We start from the raw sequence: 24,137 nt of genomic DNA on the forward strand, positions 1-24,137 counted from the left end.
CTGAATAAAGAGTGCAGTGTCAGGCTTAGCATTCCTGCAAATGCTGCTGTTAACAGAAACTTTAATTTTCTCCTGAACCTTTCAACTGTGGTATTCATTTCTTTTTCTATCAGAGAAATAGTCTGTTAAAACAAATTTCTTAATACCCCACTGTAAGGAGCTGCTGTATAGTGAGAACAGACCCGAGAGGTCAGTGGGAGCAGGATCATGCTTTATATTACGATTACAAAAGCATATGGATGGGAAAGAAGTTCTATGCATAATGTACCCTTCTGAATAAAATATGCTGAAAATGCATATCAGTCATGATGTTGGTTTAATGTCTTGGTTTGTAGATGGGGGAAGCATATTAGGTAAATAAAATTATGTATTCAGTTCCTATTTCTGTCTTTTGCACCATTTTCACTTTCCTTTTGCAGGTGACCTTGAAAATAGTCTTTTCTAAAATATTTCTGTAATTGTAAGCATGGATATCTGTTGAGAAGTTTCATTAGTTTGACTTCTGCTGTTCCTACAGGGCTTCAGGAATATGTAGAGGCAGTGTCTTTCCAATATTTCATCAAAACACGATCATTAATTAGTGTTAAGGAGATCAACAAACAGCTAATATTTACAATGGAAGACAAAGAAGAAGAAACAAACACGGTAAGAATTGTTTTGTTCACATGTGATGAGCTAGATTTATCCACTTTTATTTGCAAAGAAACCTTCTCATACTTAGTGTTTCTAATATATTTATCATATATTTTAACAGCTTCTGATGATCATTCCAATTTTTTATTTATAGGAAGCAAGCTCTTCATAAATACATAGTTGTGATTTCCTTGGTAATACGACATGCTAGGGAAATGTATTGGTGCCATAATAAAAATCAGTCAAACTGCAGAGGCCTTCAGCCTACAGCTGGTTAGAGATGGTTAGTGCTGACAACATAATGGACTAACGAGGTTTTAAAGTTACAGAATACTGGCATGTGATCAAGTAAGTCCAGTTACTGGTTTAACATTTGGCCGAACCATGCTTTTCATGGATAGTAGAAAAAACCTAGATCTGTGGCATGTGCCTTTTATTCATGGACCAGGCTGAGCCATTTTCACTGGGAAAAAGGGGCAGTATATTAGCATACCATTCGATAATTCTGGAGGAACTTTTCTAAATTTTGTAATGCATATTGCCTATATGATTATATCCAATAGGCACTCAGATATCATACTGATAGGGGTAGCATAAGAACCTAAATAGAAGAAGCGAATGAATGTAAGGGGTACCGTAACTTCAACTGATTGAGTCCCATTGCTCAACAATGAGCTAATTACAGGAGCCAACTGCAGAGAGTGATAAGAGGAAGGGTGTTGTCCTGTGTCACAGTTTTATCAACTTGCAGTTTTTTCACTATAATCAGTTAGTATTAAAATGCACGTTCTCTGTCCTAGCAAGGTCATGGATAACTCTCTTAAAATTAATCTTGAACTTCCCCCAGGGAACAGACTTGCTTTCCTTCCTTTCCTATGCCTAATACAGCATCTTCCATTTCTTGCCCTTCCTCGCTCCCCTACCCATCCTTAAATAGAACATTTTGTGTATGGCCAAAGTACATCCTGGCCATCTTTCTTACGCAGCCTTTGGATGAACATTCTGTTTTTAAAATTTATATTCGGATGTAAAGTGGATCAATGTGGGGAATGCTTAATGTCACTTTAATTGCTATTCTAATGAGACATTTGCAGTCTTGAAAGAGAAAAATCTCAAATGACTCTGTATGAAGATGTATGTAGCTGTCCACATTGGATGGTCATACCGGTGGTCATCAGCATCAGTTATTTGGAAACCAAAGAAACAGCTGCAATTCCTCCCCAAAATTTTTGAAAAAAGAATAAAGTCTTAAGCATGCTATGATGCGATATTAGCATTGCCTCCAGAAAGTGACTGAACAGGTTTGTTCTGAGATGAAAGTTTGTTGGTCAAAGGAAATGATCATTACTAGACTATAAAAGCTAAACTCTGATGTCTACAGCCAGCTGTGAAACAAGGCTTATAGTATTATTTTTTTTCTTTTGGCACCTTAGAGACTAACCAATTTATTTGAGCATGAGCTTTCGTGAGCTACAGCTCACTTCATCGGATGCATACCGTGGAAACTGCAGAAGACATTATATACACACAGAGAGCATGAAACAATACCTCCTCCCGCCCCACTGTCCTGCTGGTAATAGCTTATCTAAAGTGATCATCAAGTTGGGCCATTTCCAGCACAAATCCAGGTTTTCTCACCCCCCCCCCCCGCCAAACTCACTCTCCTGCTGGTAATAGCCCATCCAAAGTGACCACTCTCTTCACAATGTGTATGATAATCAAGGTGGGCCATTTCCTGCACAAATCCAGGTTCTCTCACTCCCTCACCCCCCTCCAAAAACCACACACACAAACTCACTCTCCTGCTGGTAATAGCTTATCCAAAGTGACCACTCTTTTCACAATGTGTATGATAATCAAGGTGGGCCATTTCCAGCACAAATCCAGGTTTTCTCACCCCCAGACACACACAAACTCACTCTCCTGCTGGTAATAGCTTATCTAAAGTGATCATCAAGTTGGGCCATTTCCAGCACAAATAAAGATAATAAATAAAGACTAATAAAGATAATCTAATAAAGACCCACTAAATTGGCTTCAGAGCACTTTCGGGTTGACCCCGGTACTCCAGTTCCCAGAGAAGATTAAGGTAAGTCGACAGGAGAGCATCTCCCGTTGACGCAGTGCATTTATTCATGTAGCTGGAGTAGTGTAACTTAGGTTGACTTACCCCCATAGTGAAGACAAGCCCTAAGAGTGGTCATAGAAATTAAACAGTATAACAGGTCGCTGCGTATATTTAGGACAAGAAAAGGTTTTATGGGATCCTGAAAATTAAGGAGTGTATTGTTGTGTAACTCCCCAGGAAGAGCTCCAGAGCAAAGTAATAGGTATGTATTGTGTTACGAATATACTAGTGAAAATGGTCAGTGCCATTTAGAGGTGTCCCTTATGCCACTGCTAGTTGAGCAATTGTAGAGAAACTGGAACCACTGTTAGCAGATCCAAAGTACTCTTGTAACGTCAACTGGACACAAAGAGATTCAGTGTTGCAGTCAGGTTGTTCAGAATTGAGAAATAAATAAATCCCTTCCCACTGGCACTGTAGGCATGCTACACTCTTCCCCTAGCTGCAGGAAGAGAAACCTCTGTCACCACCTGAGCCCGTGGCTCCCTCTGTGACTGTAGTGCCTACCATTATGGATCCTGTTGCCCTTGCCTTCCATCTCCAATGTCTGTTTGTGTGAGAGAGAGAGTTTCAGAATGTCTCTCTGTGTTTCCCGCTCTTTTCAGCTCATCTTTCAAAAGCCGCAAAGGAAAAAAGTCTCAGCCATTATGTTACTTTAGTTTCCAGATGAAAGTGTATTTTGCATTTTGTACATACCTCTGCCCAAAATTGTTGCTGAAATTTCATGGCGACAGTGATGCTTCAGCAGCCCAAAATGCCAAAAATGTTTGAGAAATTTCCTGGAAAAATGTTTGCCACTTTAACACAACATTACTAAGTCCTAATTGTATTCAGAAGTCTGTGTGTTGAGTAAGGTGCAAGTATCTTCATCGATAAATATTCTTTCTCCTGAAAGAAATGCTGTAAATGTAATATGTGGTGTCTTTAGATTGCTAGCCTTTTGAGTTGAACACTCAAGCAAGCAGCTGCATAACATTTCCAGGCAGCTGGAATTCAACTCTAGGTATAATATTAAGCAAATGTCTCTAGAGAAGAGCAAACATCTTGAAGACAGATGTTCAAGGGCTGCCGTCCCTGAGCAATTTGAAACCATGATGTCTTAACATTTTAATACATTTCAGAATGGTCAGGCTTCAAATACTACCACTAACTGCAGCAAGTGTTTTGTCCTGTTTGAAGTGTTGATAAGGGAGACTGGGAATTCTACATGGAAGAGCACAGCACCAGTTCTGCTGCTGCAGATAACTCATGAAAAATCATTTTATTTAGAAGAAATTATGTTGTAAATCATGCTTTTCATAGTTCTCTTCTTATATTCCTTACTACTAAGGATATTTGCAAGGAAATGAGATCTTTATTTGAGTTCATCTGCTCTTGCTGAAGGCAGAACCCTCTGTGACCTACTCGCGTTCACAACAAATTGTGATGTCAGAAATACAGGGTTTATGACTTCATGTGGAGAAAAAGTAGCAGCAGCAGATGAACTCTTAAGAACAAAAAATCAGTTTTTCATATACCCTGGATGTCTTGGAGATATAGAATGTGGGAAGAGATATACAGAAATTATATGATTTAGGAGCAGAATCGCTTCTTGATAAAACATTATTTCAAGTACTCCATGAGGTATTGGTTACTTTTAATAAGATTCTAGAATAATAGATCTGGAGAAAATTCCAGAGCAACACATCCATTTATTCTTGAGTCCTGGTTTTCATGGTAACTACATTTTGAAATATTGGATTGTATTACAAAATGGTAGGATTTATTTTTCCTAACCCTGGCTCTTACACTGACTTCTGCACTAGCATTGGGCAGGTCAGTTAGGGCCAGATTTTTAAACCTGGCGGCCTGAGGTCTGTGCACAAAAATGTAAATGCAAGTAAACATATATGCAGAGACAAATTTGGTAACTGTGTGTACAGATATAGATGGTAGATGTAGGGCCTGGATCTCTGTCTTCAGTGTTTATAAATGTTTGTTTATGCATTTACCACGGTTTTCTCATCTGTGAAGTGTAGAAGATACTTTTGTGCCTTACAGGTGTATATAAGGGTTAATGAATTTATAAAGTGCTGTTGAAGCCTAACCTGCTACTATACAGAAATGCTATATAGTTTAATTTTACTGAATGTTTTTCAATTGTTGTTGGTCTACAGTTATGCCAGTTAAGACAATGTGTGTTTAAACTGGTGCAAACCACCATTTCTTCATTTTTTGATATTCTGTCTTGTGTTTTGTCCTCAGCCCTCCTCCAATCCATACGATAAGCAGCTGTGCACTTGGAGCCTGAAGGTAACACCTGTCGATTACCTGCTGGGTGTGGCTGATCTAACAGGAGAGTTGATGCGGATGTGTATTAACAGTGTTGGAAATGGTGATATAGACACCCCTTTTGAACTGAGCCAGTTTTTACGTCAGATTTATGATGGTTTTTCCTATATTGGCAACACTGGACCCTATGAAGTGTCTAAGAAACTATATACCTTGAAGCAGTCTCTGGCCAAAGTAGAGAACGCTTGCTATACATTAAAAGTGCGGGGTTCTGAAATCCCAAAGCACATGCTGGCTGATGTGTTCTCCACCAAAGCAGAAATGATTGACCGAGAAGAGGGTCTTTCCTAAAACAGTGAGACAATCATGGCCCTGGGATGTACAGTTGGAAGCTTGTTAATATTTGGGTTTGTTTTCAATAGACCCTCATCATGACTTTTATGTAGTGATGTTTTTAGTTTTACTTAGCAGAGCAAGATTATTTGCAAAGGTAACTTGTAACCAAAAAACAAACAAACCCTTAACATAATGTGTAAGTGAACAAATATTTGAATCTCTCCTCTGTGGGAAATCTCCTGTTTTCCTCCCCTCTATGTGCTGTCATAATGGCTAAATGTCAATGCTGCACTCAGTGTTGGTGTCTTTCCGTGAAATGGATTCACTTCAAACTGTCTGGGCCACTGCATCAGCTTCAGTGATCACCTGATGCTCAGAGCAGGTTGTGAATAATTGACTTTTGTGATTCTGCATTACCCACAGATATCTCTTGGGCTCCACACCTTAGTGTAGCCTGTTTCTGTGTACCCCCATGTCAGAATGGGGCGGGGGCAGGCAAAGCCTGGAGAAGCAGTAGCCTCATGTTTTAATCAGAGCAGAACAAACCCAACCTCCCAGCATCTAAACCTACCCTGGTCTTTGATCCAATAGATTATTGGGATCAGATTGTTTTTATAGGCCCATTTCAGCATACTTCTCTGATGCTGGGTCTCCATTGTTTAATTCGTATTTGCTTAACTCGAATGTTTATCTCAATGGAACTGAAATTGAAGCAGAACCAAAGGTACTGTGAACCTGTAGTTTGGCTGACTAATATTTTTGAACATGAAACTGAAATTAAAAGTTTTCTGCTCACTGATAAAACTCATAAAACCTGGTAAATATTGCTATATACTGGCCATTTCAGGGCTCACGGCTTTATTTTAGGTCTGCCTTGTTGCCTTACTGTTTTGGCATCAGTTGGAAAATCCTTTAAAAGATTGAATGCATTGTTTTAAATTTAAAGAATAAAAGCTTTAACTGATGCAGAATCTTAGTTTGCTGAATAGACCTGTTCTTGCACAAGTGCAGAAACCTAGCCAAACAAGTTTATCATGGATAATTCAGCAGTAGGACAGACTTGTTGCTTGATGCTGGTTGCATGCTTGTCACCTCAGAGGATACAGGGTTAAAGACAGTGGGTAGAATTCTGCCCTCCACTATATTTGTGGAACCCCAAGGGACTCCAGTGGAGTTGAACTGGTGTTAGCGAAGAAAGAGTTTGGTCTCGTGTGTTTAACTGAGATGTGACTTATCCCTTTGAAATGTGTTGCCTTGTGTGTCTTAATACTATTATGAAATAGAAATTGCAATAAAAATAAGGCAGACAGGCACATACCCTGCATCTGTTTGGCATTCTTGAGCTCATTGGCAGATAATCTGAATTCTCACTTGTGTCTAGAGTTGTGGAAGCCCCTGGAAAATGTATGTTATGCTGAGGGGAAACAGCAGATAAAATAATATGCTCTTCAAAAAATAAAAAGGTACTCCAGGAAATAGGCGCCTCAAGCACAAATGAAAATACTGCATGTTTTTTATTTCTACTTCCATATGATGTAGTACTGCCAATATTTTTCCTGTTAACATGGTGTGTCCTAGTTAACTTGGGTCATCTGATGTATGACCAGAACAACAGTTACTTACAGTGTTTATCACAGGTTTTCCCATTGTTTCCATGTAAAGCAATATTTGGTGAGTTGAAAAAGGAGTGTTTTTCCAATTGTTTAATACCTTTTTAAGTGCTTTTTTTGAACAATAAAATCATTAAAAAGTTATTGTGAATGAATGATAGTTCTTTTACCTATCAGTCCTATTTGAGAATACTTGACTAGTAATAGTTGAGTGCATTCCATTCTTACAGTTCAGGACTTCAGAGTTCAGGACTTCAGAGTTCAGAGGTCTGACTCATTCCCCATACTTGTACCTCATGATTGGCATTCACCAATACATGATCTCATCATTGTTTCTCCCCCCATTAATTTTATCCTGCTAATTAAAAAATAATAATGCAGCTATGACTGCACATGGGCCTTCCATGTGCATAGTCAAATGTAGAGCACTTAAAGAAGTTGCCACTCTGATGGCAAGACAAGTTTATTTCTGGGATGAATAGACAACAGTACCAAGTGGCTGTGCCTGTTGTATCTACAGCCTGATTATGCAGGTGTGCTGAACACCTAGAGCTTCAGCTGAAGCTGGTGAGAGTATGGTACTCCATCATTTCAGTAGGATGGAACTTACATCTCTCAGAAAACTTGCAGTAAGATGTACTTGTCTGAAGCAAAACCATGAAGAGAGAACTGCTAGAGGCACCATGAGATGTTAAACGGAAGTCTCTTCTGTCTGTTCTGGGCAGCTATCCGATAGGAATTAAAATGATCATATAGGCAGTGTTTCCCTCTTTCAGTAAAACAGATTCTAAAGCCCAAGCTGCTGCATTTGCCATTGATGAGCACATAATGGCTACCATATTTCACAGAACAGCCACTGCACTAGTACCATCTCTCATTGCTTTTAAAGCATTTGGAAACATTTGAATACAAAAGGAGCAATTCTTCTCTTTGCACAGTCTCTTAAGAACAGTTCCACATTCTGCCTAATATATATTGGGTTTAACAATTTTGAGATTGGAATAAATTTTCAGCATGGCTACAGAAGATATTTAATTTTTGTAAATGACGTCAGGCATGATTTTTAAGCCTCCTAGGGGCTCTCCTGTCCAGCAAATCAAATCCATGAGTAATCATTAGTAGGATCAAAGTGTGTGTGCTATATTAAAGCACCATGACAGACGGGAAATAGCTAATGGCTTGCAAACCTCTTGCTCAAGGAAATATTCCCCCCGCCCCCCCAACAATTAGACTGTAGTTGTTTGAAAAGTGACATCATTTATCAACAAAACAAGCTGCTAAACAAGCAATGGCAGTTTTCCCATTTCTTATCCCATTACTCTGTGGAGCCATTGATATGCTTGGTATTGAGCCAGAACAAGGTGACATCATAGCAGATGTTTCATGAAGGCTGTCTTGCGTGCTAAAATCATCTGCCTTTTAAAAATCCTCTTTCTCAGAGAAGTGAATTTTCTTTTTGGTTCACATTTGTACAGAAACTACGCAGTTGCAATGGGGAAAAGAAACCCATCCATATTCTAGCTTTCCTTAACTGCCAGTGAAGCTATGTAAGAGAACAGCTCCCTGTTGACAGAACATGTAATATTATTTCGACTTGCTGTCTTGATTATTTTGGTTTTGCACAAGGTATACCATAATCACACACATACATTTTAAACTTGGTATCTATACAGTACCCAAAATGTATATAGTGCTTTATGGAATATAGAACAGACATGGCCTTTGCCCCAAGGAGTTTACAATCTGAGATTAGACCAAACAGAGCAAGGAAGATGGCAAGTAGAAGGGAGGAGATGGAGAGGAAGGGAAGATGAGGTTTATATCAAAAGAAAGTAGTTGCTTAGTTTAGTGCTTGCCCGATTCTGAAAAGAAGCTTTAAAGTTTTTCAGCATGAAAAGAATTACAGTAATTGTTCTGTTGCTGGGATGGAGAAGAGAGTCACAAAAGGGGAGAATGAGAGGGTGTTTGTGGGAGGAAAGTGAAGTGGAGTGTAAAGGGAGATGAAGGCAGGAGGACTGTGGGGGAGGGTAGCCAAGGATGAAGATATCAGGGTGAGGTGCAAAATAAGCTAGATACGTCTGGTGACGTGAGGTGAGACCATGGGAGGGTTGTGTGGGTTAGGAGTGACTTGCAGAAAGTTAGACAAATCATTTGAAACCAGACGACTTTGTTAAGAAACAGATTTTTAAGGGATTCAATTGAAAAAAGGTGCTGCAGAAAAGGAAAAGGGTGATTCTCCTCCTCACCCCCCCATCCTTATCCCTAAAGTTAGGCATCTAAATGAAGAGAGCCTGGTTTCAGAAGGTGCTGGGCGTCCTATTGGAGTCAATAGGAATTGCACATATGGAGCAGCAGCACTTGCAAGATTACGCCTCTGCCAAAAATTAACAAAACTTACTTTTTTGTTTTTATTTTCACACACAGCCTGTGGGGGGGAAATGATCCAGTTCACAATTTTTAGTAAGTACAAAGAGAACATTTTACATCCACCTGTATTTTGGCAGCCACAATCTTTGTTGTGAATCATAAGCCTTTGTAAGCTTGTTACATACCAAAATTAATATGGTTACCACTGCTGCTGTTTCTTTCTTGTTTTCCCCTTTCCATTTGGCTCCCTCATTCTTTTTCTGACGCTTCCCCTTTCTTAACTTGTTTGTTTCTCAGACTCTGGCCAGCAGGTTGGAAGGAGCTGCACCATCCTCCTGAGCCATCGGCTATGATGGTCCCATGAGTTAGTCATTTCCATCCTAGCTGACATCCTTGGTGAAACATCTCACTGCAGGAGCATGTCTCTTCCAGCTGCCAGAAGCAGAGATCTGTTAGGCTCTGAATGCAGGTTGGTTTTTGCTCATGACTCCGTTTTGAGAAATGCTGCTGAAACTGGTGGGTCTGGGTGGGCTTCTGTTTAGTTCAATGTGCCTACATCCTATTACAACCATTGTACCATGTGACAGTGGGTGTCTGGATGGGCTGATAGGGCTCAGGTTGTTTCTGCAGACAAGTAGCCCCTGGTTATTTTTAGGTTTGTAATCTTCACAAGCCAAAGTAAAGTTTGGCAAGCAGGGAACATGTTTCTAGTTTAGTAGAGTCATTCAGGATCACCATTTTCCACCAGTTTAGCCTCTTTTTACCCCACTTAACATCATTTTTAAAGGCCTGTTTGCAAAACCTAGCAGAGGAGTGTTTGCCTACAACTTCTTCTTCAGCCAGTCAATGCCTCCCTGAGTACTGGCCAGTACTGATGTCATGTATCTTCTCCCAGCTCCTCCCATAGGCCATCAGGCTGACACTTTGGTACTATTGTGCCTTACCTCTGCTCTCTGCGATCTGAACTCTGAGCCCCTGCTATTAGATTTCTAAACCCAGTTTCTAATATATTTTTACTATAATTACCTTCCAGGGTTTCCCTTTTATAATCACAGTCGCCCCTCATTATTTAAATAAACAGGTTTCTATCATGTAGGATCTGCCCTTCATTGCCAAACAAGATCAGACAGCTCATTAAGCCCAGTGTCCTATGTTGCCCCCCTTGGCCTTGCTTAGCTTATGATAGGGGTGGGCAAACATTTTGGCCTGAGGGCCATATCGGGGAATAGAAATTGTATGGCGGGCCATGAATGCTCACAAAATTGGGATTGGGTTGCAGGCTCTGGGGTGGAGCTGTGGATGAGGAGTTTGGGGTGTGGGAGGGTGCTCTGGGCTGGGACCGAGGGGTTCAGTGGGCGCGCGGGGCATCAGGGCTGGGGGTGGGAGTTGGGGCGTGGGGAGAGGCTCAGGGAGTGCAGGCTCTGAGCTTCGCTTACCTCAAGCGGCTCCCGGAAGCAGTGACATGTCCCTTCTCTGGCTCCTATGCAGAGGTGCGGCCAGGTGGCTCTGCACACTGCCCAATCTGCAGGCACCGCCCCGCAGCTCCCATTGGAGTGTGTAGGAGCCAGAGCGGGGCCATGCCGCAGCTTCCGGGAGCCGTGTGGTGGGGCCCCCGACCTTGCTTCTTGGCTGGAGCACTGGAGCAGGGCCGAGCCGTGTGGTGCAGCCCCCAACCCAGCACCCCAGCTGGAGAGGGGCCAAGCCACATGGTGCGGCCCCAACTTTGCGCCCCAGCCAGAGCAGGGCCCAGCCGCGTGGTGCGGCTTGCGGGCTGGCTTAAAACGGCCCACGGGCTGGATCCGGCCCACGGGCTGTAGTTTGCTCAGCCCTGGCTTATGACATAGGCACTGACTCCGTGAGTGCTCAAGAGCTCAAGTACCCGCCGAAAATAAATCAGCCGATCAGCTGTTTGGTGACTTGGGGAGGCATTTGGGGGAGGGCAGAGAGCAGTGAGCGACAGGCAGGAGCCTCAGAGGGATGGATAGAGCAAGGTTGGAAAGAGGTAGAGTGAGGGTAAGGCCTTGGGGAAGGGGCGGAGTGGGGTGGAGCACCCCCAGGGAAAAATAAAATGCAGCGCCTATGGCTTATGATATCTGGTTGGACCATGCTCCCATTTGTCCACTCGTCCCACAGCTCTTTGCTTTTCTTGCCACTCTTCCCTGTAGGCATGATACTGTCTCCTACTGCACAAGGCCACTACCTTTTCCATGTAATCCTTCCTCTAGACCCACTTCTACCAAGATGCCAGAGGACATTGCCAACAGAAATCCAGCTGGGGATAGTTAATAATTTTTAAAACCAAACTAAACCCCTTTGATTGTATGTTGTATCTCATTCAATATTTGTTATATCTATTCTATATTTTAATTAGTGACTTAGATGATGGAATGGTGAATACACTATAAAATCTGTGGATGACTCCAAGCTGGGAGGGGTTGCTAGCACTTTGGAGGACAGGATTAGAATTCAGTGTGATCTTGAGAAATTGGAGAATTGGACAGAAATCAACAAGATGAAATTCAATGAAGACGACTGCAAAGTAGTACGCTCAGAAAAGAAAAATCAAAGCACAACTACAAAATGGGGAATAACTGGCTAGGAAGGTAGTATTGCAGAAAAGACTCTGGGGGTTATAATGGATCACAAATTGAACATGAGCCAACAACGTGATGCAGTTATGAGAAAGGCAAATATTGTGGGGTGTTTTGTGTGTTGTATGTAAGAACTGAGAGGTAATTGTCCCAATCTACTCAGCACTGGTGGGGCCTCCACTGGCGCATTGTATCCAGTTTTGAGCACAACACTTTAAGAAAGATGTGGACACATGGGAGAGAGTCCAAAGGAGAGTAACAAAAATGATAAAAGGTTTCGAAAACCTGACCTAGAAGGAAAGTTAAAAGAACTGGGCATGTTTAGAGAAGAGAAGGATGAGAGGGGACATAATACCGTTCAAATATGTCAAAAGTTGTTATAAAGAGGATGGTGATCAATTGTTCTCTATGTCCACCAAGGACAGGACAAGAAGTAATGGGCTTAATTTGCAGCAAGGAAGATTTAGGTTAAATATTAGGAAAAGTTTTCTAATTCATAGAGAGAGGTAGGCACTGGAATAGGTTACATAGGGAGGTTGGGGAGGTCATCGGTCTATCACTGAAGGTTTTTAAGAACTGGTTAGGTGTAGGTATACTTAGGCTATGTCTACACTACGCCCCTTACAGGGGCACAGCTGTGCCACTACAGCCATGCCGCTGTAAGGTACATAGTGTAGCTGATTTTTGTTGTCGGGAGAGAGCTCTCCTGCCAACAAAATAAAAATACTCCCAATGAGGGGCGGTAGCTTTGTTGTGGGGAAAGAATTTCCTGCTGAGAAAGCACTGTCCAAACCAGCGCTTTTCGTCGGTAAAACTTTTGTTGGTCAGGGTGTGTTTTTTTTTTCACAGCCCTGACCAACAAAAGTTTTATCAACGAAAGTGCAGTGTAGACATAGCCTCAAACCTGTCCCAGCATGGGGGATGGATTAGATAGCCTCTTGAGGGCCCTCCCAGCCCTACATTTTATGATTCTGAAAATTGGACTAACTGTGGTGTCAGCTCAAAGTACTGGACATCAGTTTACTAGTTGTGCTGGGGATGCAAAGAGCAGATGATGTTTCACTTCTATTATTCTGTTTTTATAATGATCTGCATTACGGCAGTGCCTTTAAGTCCCAACCAGTGTGCTAGGTGCTCTGTAGACACATAGGGAGAGACAATTCCTGCTCCAAAGAGTTTGTAGTCTAAATATACAAGACAGACAAAAGAATAGAAGGGGAAAGAGAGGCATAGATAGATGGAAGGAGAGTGATCACTTTAGATAAGCTATTGCCAGCAGGAGAGTGGGGTGGGGGGAGGTATTTTGTGTGTATAAAAGATCTTCTACACTTTCCACAGTATGCATCCGATGAAGTGAGCTGTAGCTCACGAAAGCTTATGCTCAAATAAATTGGTTAGTCTCTAAGGTGCCACAAGTACTCCTTTTCTTTTTATAGATAGATGAAGTGACTTGTCCAAGGTCCCACAGCAGGCCAATGGTAGGGGCAGGTCTCCCAACACTAGACCACACTGCCTCTAATCTTGAAATCCTTTTGTACACACACGCCACCAGTAAGTACACAGGAACCAGCTCAGATCCCTTTGTCGATATATCTAAATGTAAATAGTATTTGTATGCACCTTTTACCTAAAATATTAACAAGCAAAATTCAAAAGGTAGGTATAATACTGTTCATTTAAAATATCTACAGAGAAATTCAAATCAGCTTTAAAAAGTGATGCTTGTATCCACTTTCTTTTGCGCTACATATTTTCCCAGCCTGTCTTCCCTGTTTCAGTGTGTATCTGTATTTGTGCTGAAATAAATACAGCGAAAATCATCAGAGATATACATCACCTGCTCACTTTAATAGTAAAGTGAACGTATATGAAACCTCTCCTGTGAGTCCTGCCAAATGGATAACAGCAGAACACATTTCACTCATAACATGTAGCATGAGCAGTCAGACAGGTCAATGCTACCATCTTGTGGTGTGAAATATTTTCTCTTTTTTTCCCTGTGCTTTCTCTTCCTTAAGGATTCCAATTCTGCTTCTGCCCCTTGTGGCTATAACTTTATACACTTGTTGTCTGTCATGTTTCTCCATATATGTGCAGCAAAAGATGAGCTTGAATGTGAGCTGAAAGAATGATTATTTTAGGAACTGGGAGTCCAGCATCTCATGTATAATAAATGTTACTTAATGGGTGTGGAGTTTAATAAAGGAGTTGCTAAGTAAGTTAGACCCCAGTTATTGTTGTTTATATCTATAACAATAGCTCCTCGATCCCCCAACTGGGGATGAAGGTCCGATTATGCTCAGCATGGTACTCACACAGGGTAAGAATTTTCAAAAGTGCCAGAGTTACTTAGGAGAACAAGCCACTGAGGAGCACAAGGCTCTGTCCCTGAGAACTTTCAATTTATATTTACAACAACATAACAGGTGCTATTTAATTACCTTAAAAATTTTGGGGTATAATTTGCGTGAAAGACATACAAAATTTGCATTGTATTGGAAGGGAGGCCTTTGTTAGTTGTGCTGTGAGAGCTGCTATTGTGGCTGTAGCATTAAAGAAGGGAGGAGGGAGTAAAGGATGAATGTTGATAAATTAGCTAAAAATGTTTAAATCCAGTCTAACAGATCCTGTACTCTGCAGATATTGGTCAAAAAAGCTGCAGAACATCTGTCAGTAAGCATTTAGAAGTGAGTGTTGTTTTAGCTGTTGATGCTCTATACCATTGTGTCCAGGCCATTTTTGGTAAAACAAGGTGGTAGAGCTCTGTAAATTATGTACAGAGAAAATATGTACAGGTTCTGCTACCTGCTGTCCAATAAAAGGCAATGTCCATGAAGAGCTTAATTTTTAGGACTTAACCTTGAAAACACTTAAGTGAGCAGTCTTTGCTTGCATGACGCCATTTGAAGTCACTGCTTTCATACATAAGGATTACATGTACTAATAAGTGTTTGCAGAATTGAACCCTAAATTACCTTCATTTACATTATGAGCATGTTACCTGTGCAAGAAGTTTATGAGCCTTTTTGGATGTTGAGCTTTAGGTTTAAATCAAACAAGTGGGGGGAGAACCTCAGAGATACTGTGGTGGTGGGTGCTCCAGGCAATCCTAAGATTGAACCTATATGTAACTTACAAATCACAAGACTTCACATCTATATATATAAAATTAAAGTGCTGGAAATATCACTGGGAAGATGTATTTCTTTGTAGAGGTGGTGAAAAAGTTGCTTATGAGGCACATCCCTAAAGAAGATGTATTAAAGTACTGGAACTTTATTTAAGCCATTGTTCTGTGGGTGCAACCCTGCAAAGGCTGAGTGGCCTCTGCAAGCTGGGCTCCATGGGAGCTGAAGCTGTTCAGTACCACACAGGACCAGGCTCTCAGTCATAAGGTAATCCATCCCAGTAGTTATATTGTGTTCATCACACTCAAATCTGAGCCTCTTTAGCCTCCTGTAGCTTCAATGGGGCCAGACACCACTCTGTAATACAAAATGCTTTTGGGATTATTGTTGAAGAATGTGTTGCTGGCCTTATTGGAGACCAGGTACAGTGACATTGCCTTGGGGAGAGATCAGTTTTGAGAGATGTTTTCCAGACTGTTTCTGCCTCAAACCAACTTAACAAAGACTGGGATTTTCTCTGGGGCCAACGGAAGTTTGATGTCCAACTCCCATTGTATTTAAACATGAAATGGGGCACTCAGTCCCTATAAGCCTTTTGAAAACCCTTGCCAAAGTTCCATGTGGTGCTGACAGCAGTAGTCCTCCAATGACACACATACTCTTATTAGAGTCGTTAGGAGTTTGTTTGAGTACAGACTTGTAGGCATTGGCTCTGAGTTTTTTAGTTCTTATGTGCAACAGGAAAGCAGTGAGTGGGGTTCTATGAATTGTAGACAAGCACATATAAGTATCTGACATACTGATGTTCAGCTAGTAATAAGAAAAGTTGTAAGACTCCTGAAGAGTAACAGAAAAATTAGATAATAAAAACTACACAAATAACCCTCTCTGCTAAGACAGCTTTCTGGGGCTGTCTGGAGCACCCGTGGAGAGATGGTGCTTATGCCTGGCTTCCATGGAGAGATGCCTTCCTACAGAGGCAATGCATGGTGGGTCATGTGCCTCCCCGCTTTGCTGCTTGGTTTGTACTGAGCATGCTCACATGGACAGAGCATGCTCAATAACACTGCTGAAACTGGCTGCTCTCACTCTGACCAACCACTTATTGGCAGGCATGGTTCGTGTCTACCTTCCTACCGCCTTTGTGTGATCTCTAGGGGGATGCTGTCCCTGTGCTATCTCTTAGTGCAATGCTGTCTCCATAACATCGCTCATCATAATGTTCCCTGTAAGCCATTTTTCACTACATTCAGCATCACAGACAGAGGCAACAGTCTGGGTCCTCATGCTCCTAACCCACCTATAGTGATTTCAGTTCCAGCGGTGCAGTGTAGGGGCATGTTGCCACTGCCTCTGTGTTGTCTGTTGTCACTCAGGGCAAAGAAAGTACAGTTTTATTGTCTTTTTGTTACACAGTAAGGATTATAACATTTCATTACCCGTACCCACAAAACTTAAATGAATCTTAACCAAAATGACCAAGTTGTTCATACCGGGATGATGGGAATAATCAATGCTAAGCTGCCAGCATCTTAACAATGGGTTCCCTCCTCACCCCATGAGGGGGTCATTGCCCCCCCCCCCCCCATGTTCCTTGATGCTCCCCCCTAGCCCCATCCACCCCTGTCCCCTGACTGCCCCCTGAACCAGGCAGGAGGGTCTCGTGGGCCACCGTAGTGGGTGCCCACCCCACCCCTAAGAGCCAGAGGCGGGGAGTCCCGGAGGTGCTTACCTGAGGCAGCTCCCAGGAAGCATCCGGCAGGTCCTTCTGGCTCCTGGGGGCAGAGGAGCGTAGCTGGTAGGGAGCAGGGCGTGCAGCTGCTCCCCCAGTGATCACATCAAAAGTGGCGCCTTAGGCGCCAACTCCGTGGGTGCTCCGAGGCTGGAGCACCCACAGGGAAAATTTGGTGGGTGCAGAGCACCCACCGGCAGCTCCCTGCCCAGCCCCAGCTCACCTCACCTCCGCTCTGCCTCCGCCCCTGAACGCACCAACCTGCTCTACTTCTTCGCCCCCCTGGCTTCCCGGGCATCAGCTGTTTGGTGGGAAGCCGGGGAGGGCTGAGAAGCAGGTTGTGGCTTCCTGCTCAGGCCGAGGATGGCGGAGGTGAGCTGGGGCAGGGAGCGGTTTCCCTGCGCGGCTCCCCCCACCCCTCCCGGGTTACCTACTGTGGTGCGGGCAGCCCTTCTTGCGCCCCCCCGCCCCAGCTCACCTCCGCCTCCCTGGGCCTGAGCGGGAAGCCGCAGCCTGTTTCTCAGCCTGCACCAGCTTCCTATGCAAACAGCTGATTCGCAGGAAGTCTGGGGTGGGGGGTGGAGAAGCAGAGCGGGGCGGTGTGTTCAGGGGAGGAGGCAGAGGCGGAGTGGAGGTGGGGTGGAGCTGGGGCAGGGAGGGGAGCTGGGGGTGGGTGCTCTGCACCCACCAAATTTTCCCCTTGGGTGCTCCAGGGCTGGAGCACCCAAGGAGTTGGTGCCTAAGATGCCACTTTTGGCCAGTTAAATTTAGAAGACCTTGTAGAACCGGTTGTCCCTCGCAGAACATCCGGTTCTAAAAGGGCTTCTAAATTTAACAACCGATTCTAGCGAACCGGCTCCAGCTCACCACTGGGAACAATATGCACATAAGGTCTGGCCCATTCCACCTCTTCCTCCAGTTCACCATTAGATGGCAGCAGAGAGCTCCTTCCCCAGAGCTCCAGAGTTGTTGCAGGCAAGGAGTAATTTTCTATCCTGTGGTGCTCAAAACTGGAAGATAAATATCACTATGGAAATTCAATACAAAGTAAGCTTTTAAACTGAAATGACTAGATTTGCTAGCATTGAGAGGAACACAGAGGTCACATATCAGTAAAAATATCCTATAAAATCCTTCTTTGTACTTCCCCGAGCCTCTTCCATGAAAACAATTAGTGGATACTCTAGATTTGAATGCTATGACTCACTCCCACAATTCAGTCAAGTTTTATGATCAGGCAATTGCTTGATTTAGTGAAGGGAAATAAGCAATTGTGAGAATTTCCTGCCTTTTCTTTTTTGCCTCTTTGTAATTTTTCTGTACATTATATCACAGGCACATATGATTGCAGCAGGGACTTCCAGATGCTATTAGGGGAGCTCACTCTTCACGCAGCCTTTATTCAAAAAACCTTTGTCCAACAGCGAATGCACTTCAAAATATTTGTCAGTGCTCTGTAGTCCAGCTGTTGGCACAATACCATTTTTTATTAAAATTATTAATCAATCTGTAACCACCTAGAGAATAATAAGCTTATAAGGAATAGTCAGCATACAATTGTCAAGAACAAATCATGTCAAACCAACATAATTTCCTTCTTTGACAGAATTATTGGCCTAGTGGATGGGGGGGGAGCAGTAGACGTGATCTATTTTGATTTTAGTAAGGTTTTTGTCACAGTCTCACATCACATTCTCATAAGCAAACTAGGGAAATGTGGTCTAGATTAAATTACTATACTTAAAGAGTAGTTATCAATGATTTGCTGTCAAACTGGGAGGGGGTATCTAGTAGGTATCTGCAGGGGTCTGTCCTGGGTCTAGTACTATTCAATATTTTAATTAATGACTTGGATAATGGAATAGAGGTTATGCTTATAAAATTGCAAGCACTTTGGAGCACAGGATTAGAATTCAAAACAACCTTGACGAATTGGTCTGAAATCTAGGAGAAGACATTCAATAAGGACAAGTGCAAAATATCTCACTCAGGAAGGAAAAATCAAATGCACAGCTACAAAATGAGGAATAACCAGCTATGTGGTAGTACTGCTTAAAAGGATCTGGGGGCTACTGTGATCACAAACTGAATATGAGTCAACAATGTGACGCACTTGTAAAAAAGACTAATATGGTTGTAGGGTGTAGTAACAGGAGTGTCGTGTACCATTTGGGAGGTAATTGTCCCACTTTACTTGGCACTGGTGAGGTCTCAGCTGGAGTACCGTGGCCAGTTGTGGGTTCACCACTTAAGGAATGATGTGGACAAATTGGAGAGAGTCCAGAGGAGAGCAACAAAAATTATAAATGGTTTAGAAAACCTGACCTATGAGGAAAGATTTAAAAAATGGTCATATTTAGTTGTGAGAAAAGAAGACTGACGGGGGACCTGATAGCAGTCTTCAAATATGTTAAGGGCTGCTATAAAGAGGAAGGTGATCAATTGTTCCCCATGTACCCTGAAGGTAGGGCAAGAATTAATAAACTTAATCTGCAGCAAAGGAGATTTAGGGGAGATAGTTGGAAAATCTTTCCAACTATAAGGGTAGTTAAGCTCTGGAATTGGGAGGTTGTGAAATCCCTATCGCTAGAGGTTTTTAAGAACAGGTTGGGCAAACACCTCTCAGGGATATTCTAGGTTTACTTGGTCCTTCCTCAGTGCAGGGTGCTGGTCTGGATGACCATTCAACGTACCTGCCAGCTCTACATTTCTGATTCATAATTTTTTTAATAGTTGCATTGCAGGTTGGCGTCAGGGAAGTAATATTTCCACATATGTATCGTGAATTTATTGATTTTTTGCATAGATGACCTGTGCCTGCTGACCGGGGGGGGGGGGCACAAGCCCAGAAAAGCTCAAGTCACACCCCTACATCCTCCAGGCAGTCCTCCGCCTTTTGGAAAGCCGGCCCCCCACTTCTGGGAAAGCAGCAGCCCCTACCTGCAGCTTCCAGCTGTTCCTCTCCCTCTTCCAGCAGAATTAAAGCAGCAGCACCCCTAAGCAGCTCTCAGCTGTTCCTCAACTCCTGCCTCTGCCTCTCCCTGTTCCTGCCCTGTGTAGCTCACTAGCTCAGCTGCTGTGCAGGGAGGGGGCCTGGTCACACCATGTGACCCAGCAATCTGTGAGGGCATGTGACCCCTCCCCACCCCCACAAGTTGCCTCTGCTTTTTTGCATATTTGTAAATCTCCGTTAAAGACAATGACCCCCACTAAAGCAATTTTAAAATTGCTAATATTCACCACAATATTACGTGTTAACTCCATTTAACTTTACAAACCACGTGCAAGATTTTAATAGTAAATATTTTGCTGGGCAGTAAATCTATAAATATTAAGGGGCTGTAATTTTTGTACAGCTGTGTAGCCTTCTCTAACTTCCCCAGTATACTGCTAATAAAAGAAACACTTCAGTCTTGAAACAATGCAAGATGCCAGTGACACTGGAAAACTGAGAGGTTTTTTGGTGGTATATGTGAGGGGGGAGTTCATCTGTTCTAGCAGAAAAATCTCAGAAAAGTTGGCAACGAATCAGGTCCTAAAAAGGAATTTTAAAAATGTAAATTAGAAATTCTATATGTACATACTTTGTCATTTGGACTGCAGCTTCCCTATTTGTTCTGCTAACAATTGCACAGAACGTTCAATTTGCATGGTTGTTCCTTTTTCCTTTCGCTGACTCCTGACCAACTGAATCTCTTTTGTTGTCACTACAAAAGGCAGATAAGTTTGAAGAGTATTAGGAGTAGAGATGAGTGAATATTTTTTTTTATTTGGTAACAGTTCAGAAAAAGATTGAAGCAAATCTGAATAAATTCAGATATATTATTTCTGAATTTTCAGTGCATCGATAAAGTCTGTTTCAGGTCTGCTCTAGAGTGGGGATTCAAACCTGGGTCTCCCCTGCCCACGTGTCCCCTAACTACTGGGCTAAAGATCATAAAAGTGGGAGGGAAGCATCAGCACTGGGTCACCACCACGGCATCCTCTTCTGGCTGGTTTGTGAATGGCTGGAACTATTTGTGTCAAGTTCGCTAATAGTTTTGGGTTGACCCAAACTGTTTTTCATCAGATAAACTCCTTGTCCAAAAAAATTTGCCCAAGTCTAATCAGGAGTGAACTGGAACAGTAACCCTATATCTAAAGTAACCTGCTCATCCAAGGGATCCTCCAGATCTGATGGGAGACCTAAAGTTCTACTGATCATTAATGGGAAATCCCACCCTGTTTCACAGGAAATGTGGAGGAGATGGCTTCTTCTGACAAGCAGCAGTTGCTCCTTCATAATATTATGTGGAGGGAGAAATTGAAGGTTTTGGTGCACATCACCATGCTGCTCAGCTATCCCCTTTTGCCTTCTCTCTGCCTCTTCCCCATTCCCAGACATTTGTTTTTTTTGTTTTTTTTCTAACTAGGGATATTAGTTTTAGGGATAACTCTTCTCCAGTTTCCTTTCTCTCGCTTCCTTTTCTCTCATGATTCATCTCTTCTTTCATTTCCCACTTTTCCTCTTTTGACTTCGTCCTTCCATTGCTCTTCCTTCATCCTTTCCTCTGTCTCATCATATACTCCCTCTTCTCCCTTTTGTTTGCAGGTCCATTTTCACAAGGGCTGAGGCATGGCTTCCCTGTTCATAGGTGCAGTTTGTACCAGAACATTTGGTGCCACCTTTTGGCAATAGAAAAATTAACCGTGGCCACAAATCTGAGAATTTGCCCACTATTCAATACAATGTAATCAGGGTGCAAACTGCACTTGCAAAAGGGAGGCTGTCCTTCTGAAATACAACTGTAATATCTTTTCCCCACCCCACAATCCTCAGACTCCATGCTACAGACCTGAGAATCCAAAACTGTTTTGTTCTTCTTTCATAAGCCAACTAGATATCTTTGTTCTTGTTCCTTTTAAAGATATATAAAAGGATGAGGAAATGAGAGTAAAGGGAGAAGCGACACTCATCTTTCAGCAGTTGACATCACACTTCTGCACAGTTCTAATGGCCTTCATTCGATTTAGAAGAATATTTTGCAGGGGCCAGCTTTAATATTTTGAATGGTGCCATCCCAGGTTTAATCTTTTAAGTAGCACATAGCTGAGAAATGTGGCCCTGTCAAGACCCATACATTCCTTCTTGCTGGGATCCTTCTGTTTTCTGTGATAGCATCCAGAGAAAAATACATGTGACAAATAATAAACCTGATAGCATTGCTATACCTGGACATCATATTGTCTACTGAATATGTTGGCATGCTCATATGTTTCAAAGGCAAGTGCAAAGTCTGAGTTTAGCCTATTTTAGAGGCTGAGGGTGAAATCCTAGCCCCATTGAACTCCATGAGAGTTCTTCCATTAGCTTCAGTGAGGTCAGGATTCCATCCTGAAACAGGACCAAGTTTGCCCTGATTATTGGTTTAGCAATGGAACAAACTGCAGAAGGTTGGAGAATTCATTCCTGCCCTGGGTTTGTTTTGTTCTGTTCTCTTCCTTCCTTTGACTGTTCCTTTTCCCTTTAGATGTTGCTAAGTGAGTGTGTTGCTTATGAGAGGTGCTGGGTTCATACCCCCCCATTTTCAGACAGCTGTTTGTCTCCAGGACAAGCACACCAGGCTAGGAGTGGCTGTGCATATTTTCCTCACACTGCTTTGCCCCTATGTCTCTTCTCTTTTCTGGAGGGCTTTTCTCCTGGGGGAGGAGGGTAGTTCAGTTTCCAGGCCACTGTCCACTTTTGGACTAACTCTTTAGGGTATTTTCTGTTCTTGTGAAGGTTTTATTACAGAGAGCAGGATTTTGAATCACACAAAAGTGAAATTACTTGGCATTGAATCCTACCAAGATGAATATTTTGGCAGCAATCACTACAATCTTTTCTCCACAATTGCTATTCTCTGTGCAGCTGGCTCTTTGGCATTGTTGATCAATATTTTATTAGCCTGTTGAGTAAAGTGTAGGCCTTGGGCCACTGGCCAATTTCTAATGCTGACAAGTGGTAGGAAAAGTAATTCATTCAGATGGAATATAAGTCTTTTAGAGGTGTTTGTACTTTCTGATGGAAAGTAATCCCTTATTATGGATTTGGCTTAGATTAGTTTACTGAACAATCCACTTGGCCTATTATTTTACCACCAATGCATTAAAGTAGGTCCATAAATACAGGCAACAGAATTAGAACATTATTGTAGTAGGAGATAACAATACACCATACACAAGAGTGCATTATATCTTCAGTTAGAAATCCAACAAGTCCAGCAGGCAGACTTCCATGTATTCTCTCACAATAATTGACCATAGCCAACAGATAGTTTGTACTGCATAAGACAAGTTATTTATATTTAGCCTAAAACTGTAATAACATCCTCTGGCAATGGCATTATCTGATGGTGTCTGAAACTGAACCCACTTCCTATTTCCAGGCCTCAACAAGTGACAATCGTTGTGTTGTCTGATGTTACTTCCTGAGTCTGAGATTAAAATGAGAGGTTTTTAAATTCATCTAGCTTAGTTTTTTGAAGTAAAGATCTATTTTAGACAACTAAGTTTCCCAGAATTGTTTAAGTGTGGTTTCTATCACCAACCAGAACGTTTCCTTGAAAATTCTAATCATATAGCCAGCAGCATTTCTGCCAGCAGAGTAGTAATACGGGGTTGGCTACGGGCTTAGCCTATAGGCAGTCAGAGAAATGTTTATGCCTGGTCAACAAGCAAGGACTTGTGAAGCTCTGATCACCAAATGTAATTTATTTTTTCCTATTGACTAAGATGTGTAGAGTCCTGTTATTTTACCCTCTGGCTCCCCTCCTCTCCCCCACAGGGGTCAGATGACAAACTACATTGGGGTGTAGGGAAGGCAGCAATTAGAAATAAAAACAACATCAGGGGGAAAAAAAATCTATGGCTGGCAGGGCTAAGGACAATAAAAAGGATTAAGTATATTAAGAACAAAAGAAATTCTAACAGTAGTATAGACAGTGGCAAGATGGCCAATTTTAGTTTCATAGCTCCTGCACTTTTCTTGGCAGGGAGCTAAGATACCACCCTTTGCCCCTGCTCTTGGGTGCCAAGGGCCTCCGCTACTAGCCCGGGAAGGTGGTAGAGGAGGGAAGCAGGGGAGGGGTCTAGGGTCACGCCTCACTCTGAATCCCAGCCCCTCTCAACCCCTGTGGGTTTCTTACCCTTGTCCCCCTTAGGTGGGGTTACCCCCAATCCTTAGATGCTGTGGAGCAGGGTCTCCCGCATTCCAGTTCTCAGGTCTTCCAAATCTCACAACACCCCTCCAAGCTCCAGTCCTTTCTCCTTCTCTGTCTGACGCAGGGGTTTTATTAGGTTCCGAACAGGGCCTTAATTGAC

At 42.6% G+C, this 24,137-nt stretch overlaps 2 protein-coding genes across 2 annotated transcripts in view; both read left to right on the forward strand.

The window, feature by feature from the left end:
• The window catches only part of TSNAX (translin associated factor X), a 44,188-nt gene extending 37,066 nt beyond the window's left edge, over positions 1 to 7,122 (forward strand). The window contains exons 5-6 of the mRNA XM_073338082.1: positions 518 to 645; positions 5,006 to 7,122. Coding sequence (XP_073194183.1) covers positions 518 to 645; positions 5,006 to 5,383 — 506 coding nt within the window. The 3' untranslated portion in view covers positions 5,384 to 7,122. The remainder of the gene's footprint in view (positions 1 to 517; positions 646 to 5,005) is intronic.
• Positions 7,123 to 9,660: 2,538 nt separating this feature from the next.
• The window catches only part of DISC1 (DISC1 scaffold protein), a 382,434-nt gene continuing 367,957 nt past the window's right edge, over positions 9,661 to 24,137 (forward strand). The window contains exon 1 of the mRNA XM_073338073.1: positions 9,661 to 9,814. The gene's annotated coding sequence lies outside the window, so the exon portion shown is untranslated. The remainder of the gene's footprint in view (positions 9,815 to 24,137) is intronic.

The sequence above is a fragment of the Lepidochelys kempii genome, chromosome 3 (genome assembly GCF_965140265.1).
Source record: "Lepidochelys kempii isolate rLepKem1 chromosome 3, rLepKem1.hap2, whole genome shotgun sequence".
NCBI lineage: Eukaryota > Metazoa > Chordata > Testudines > Cheloniidae > Lepidochelys > Lepidochelys kempii.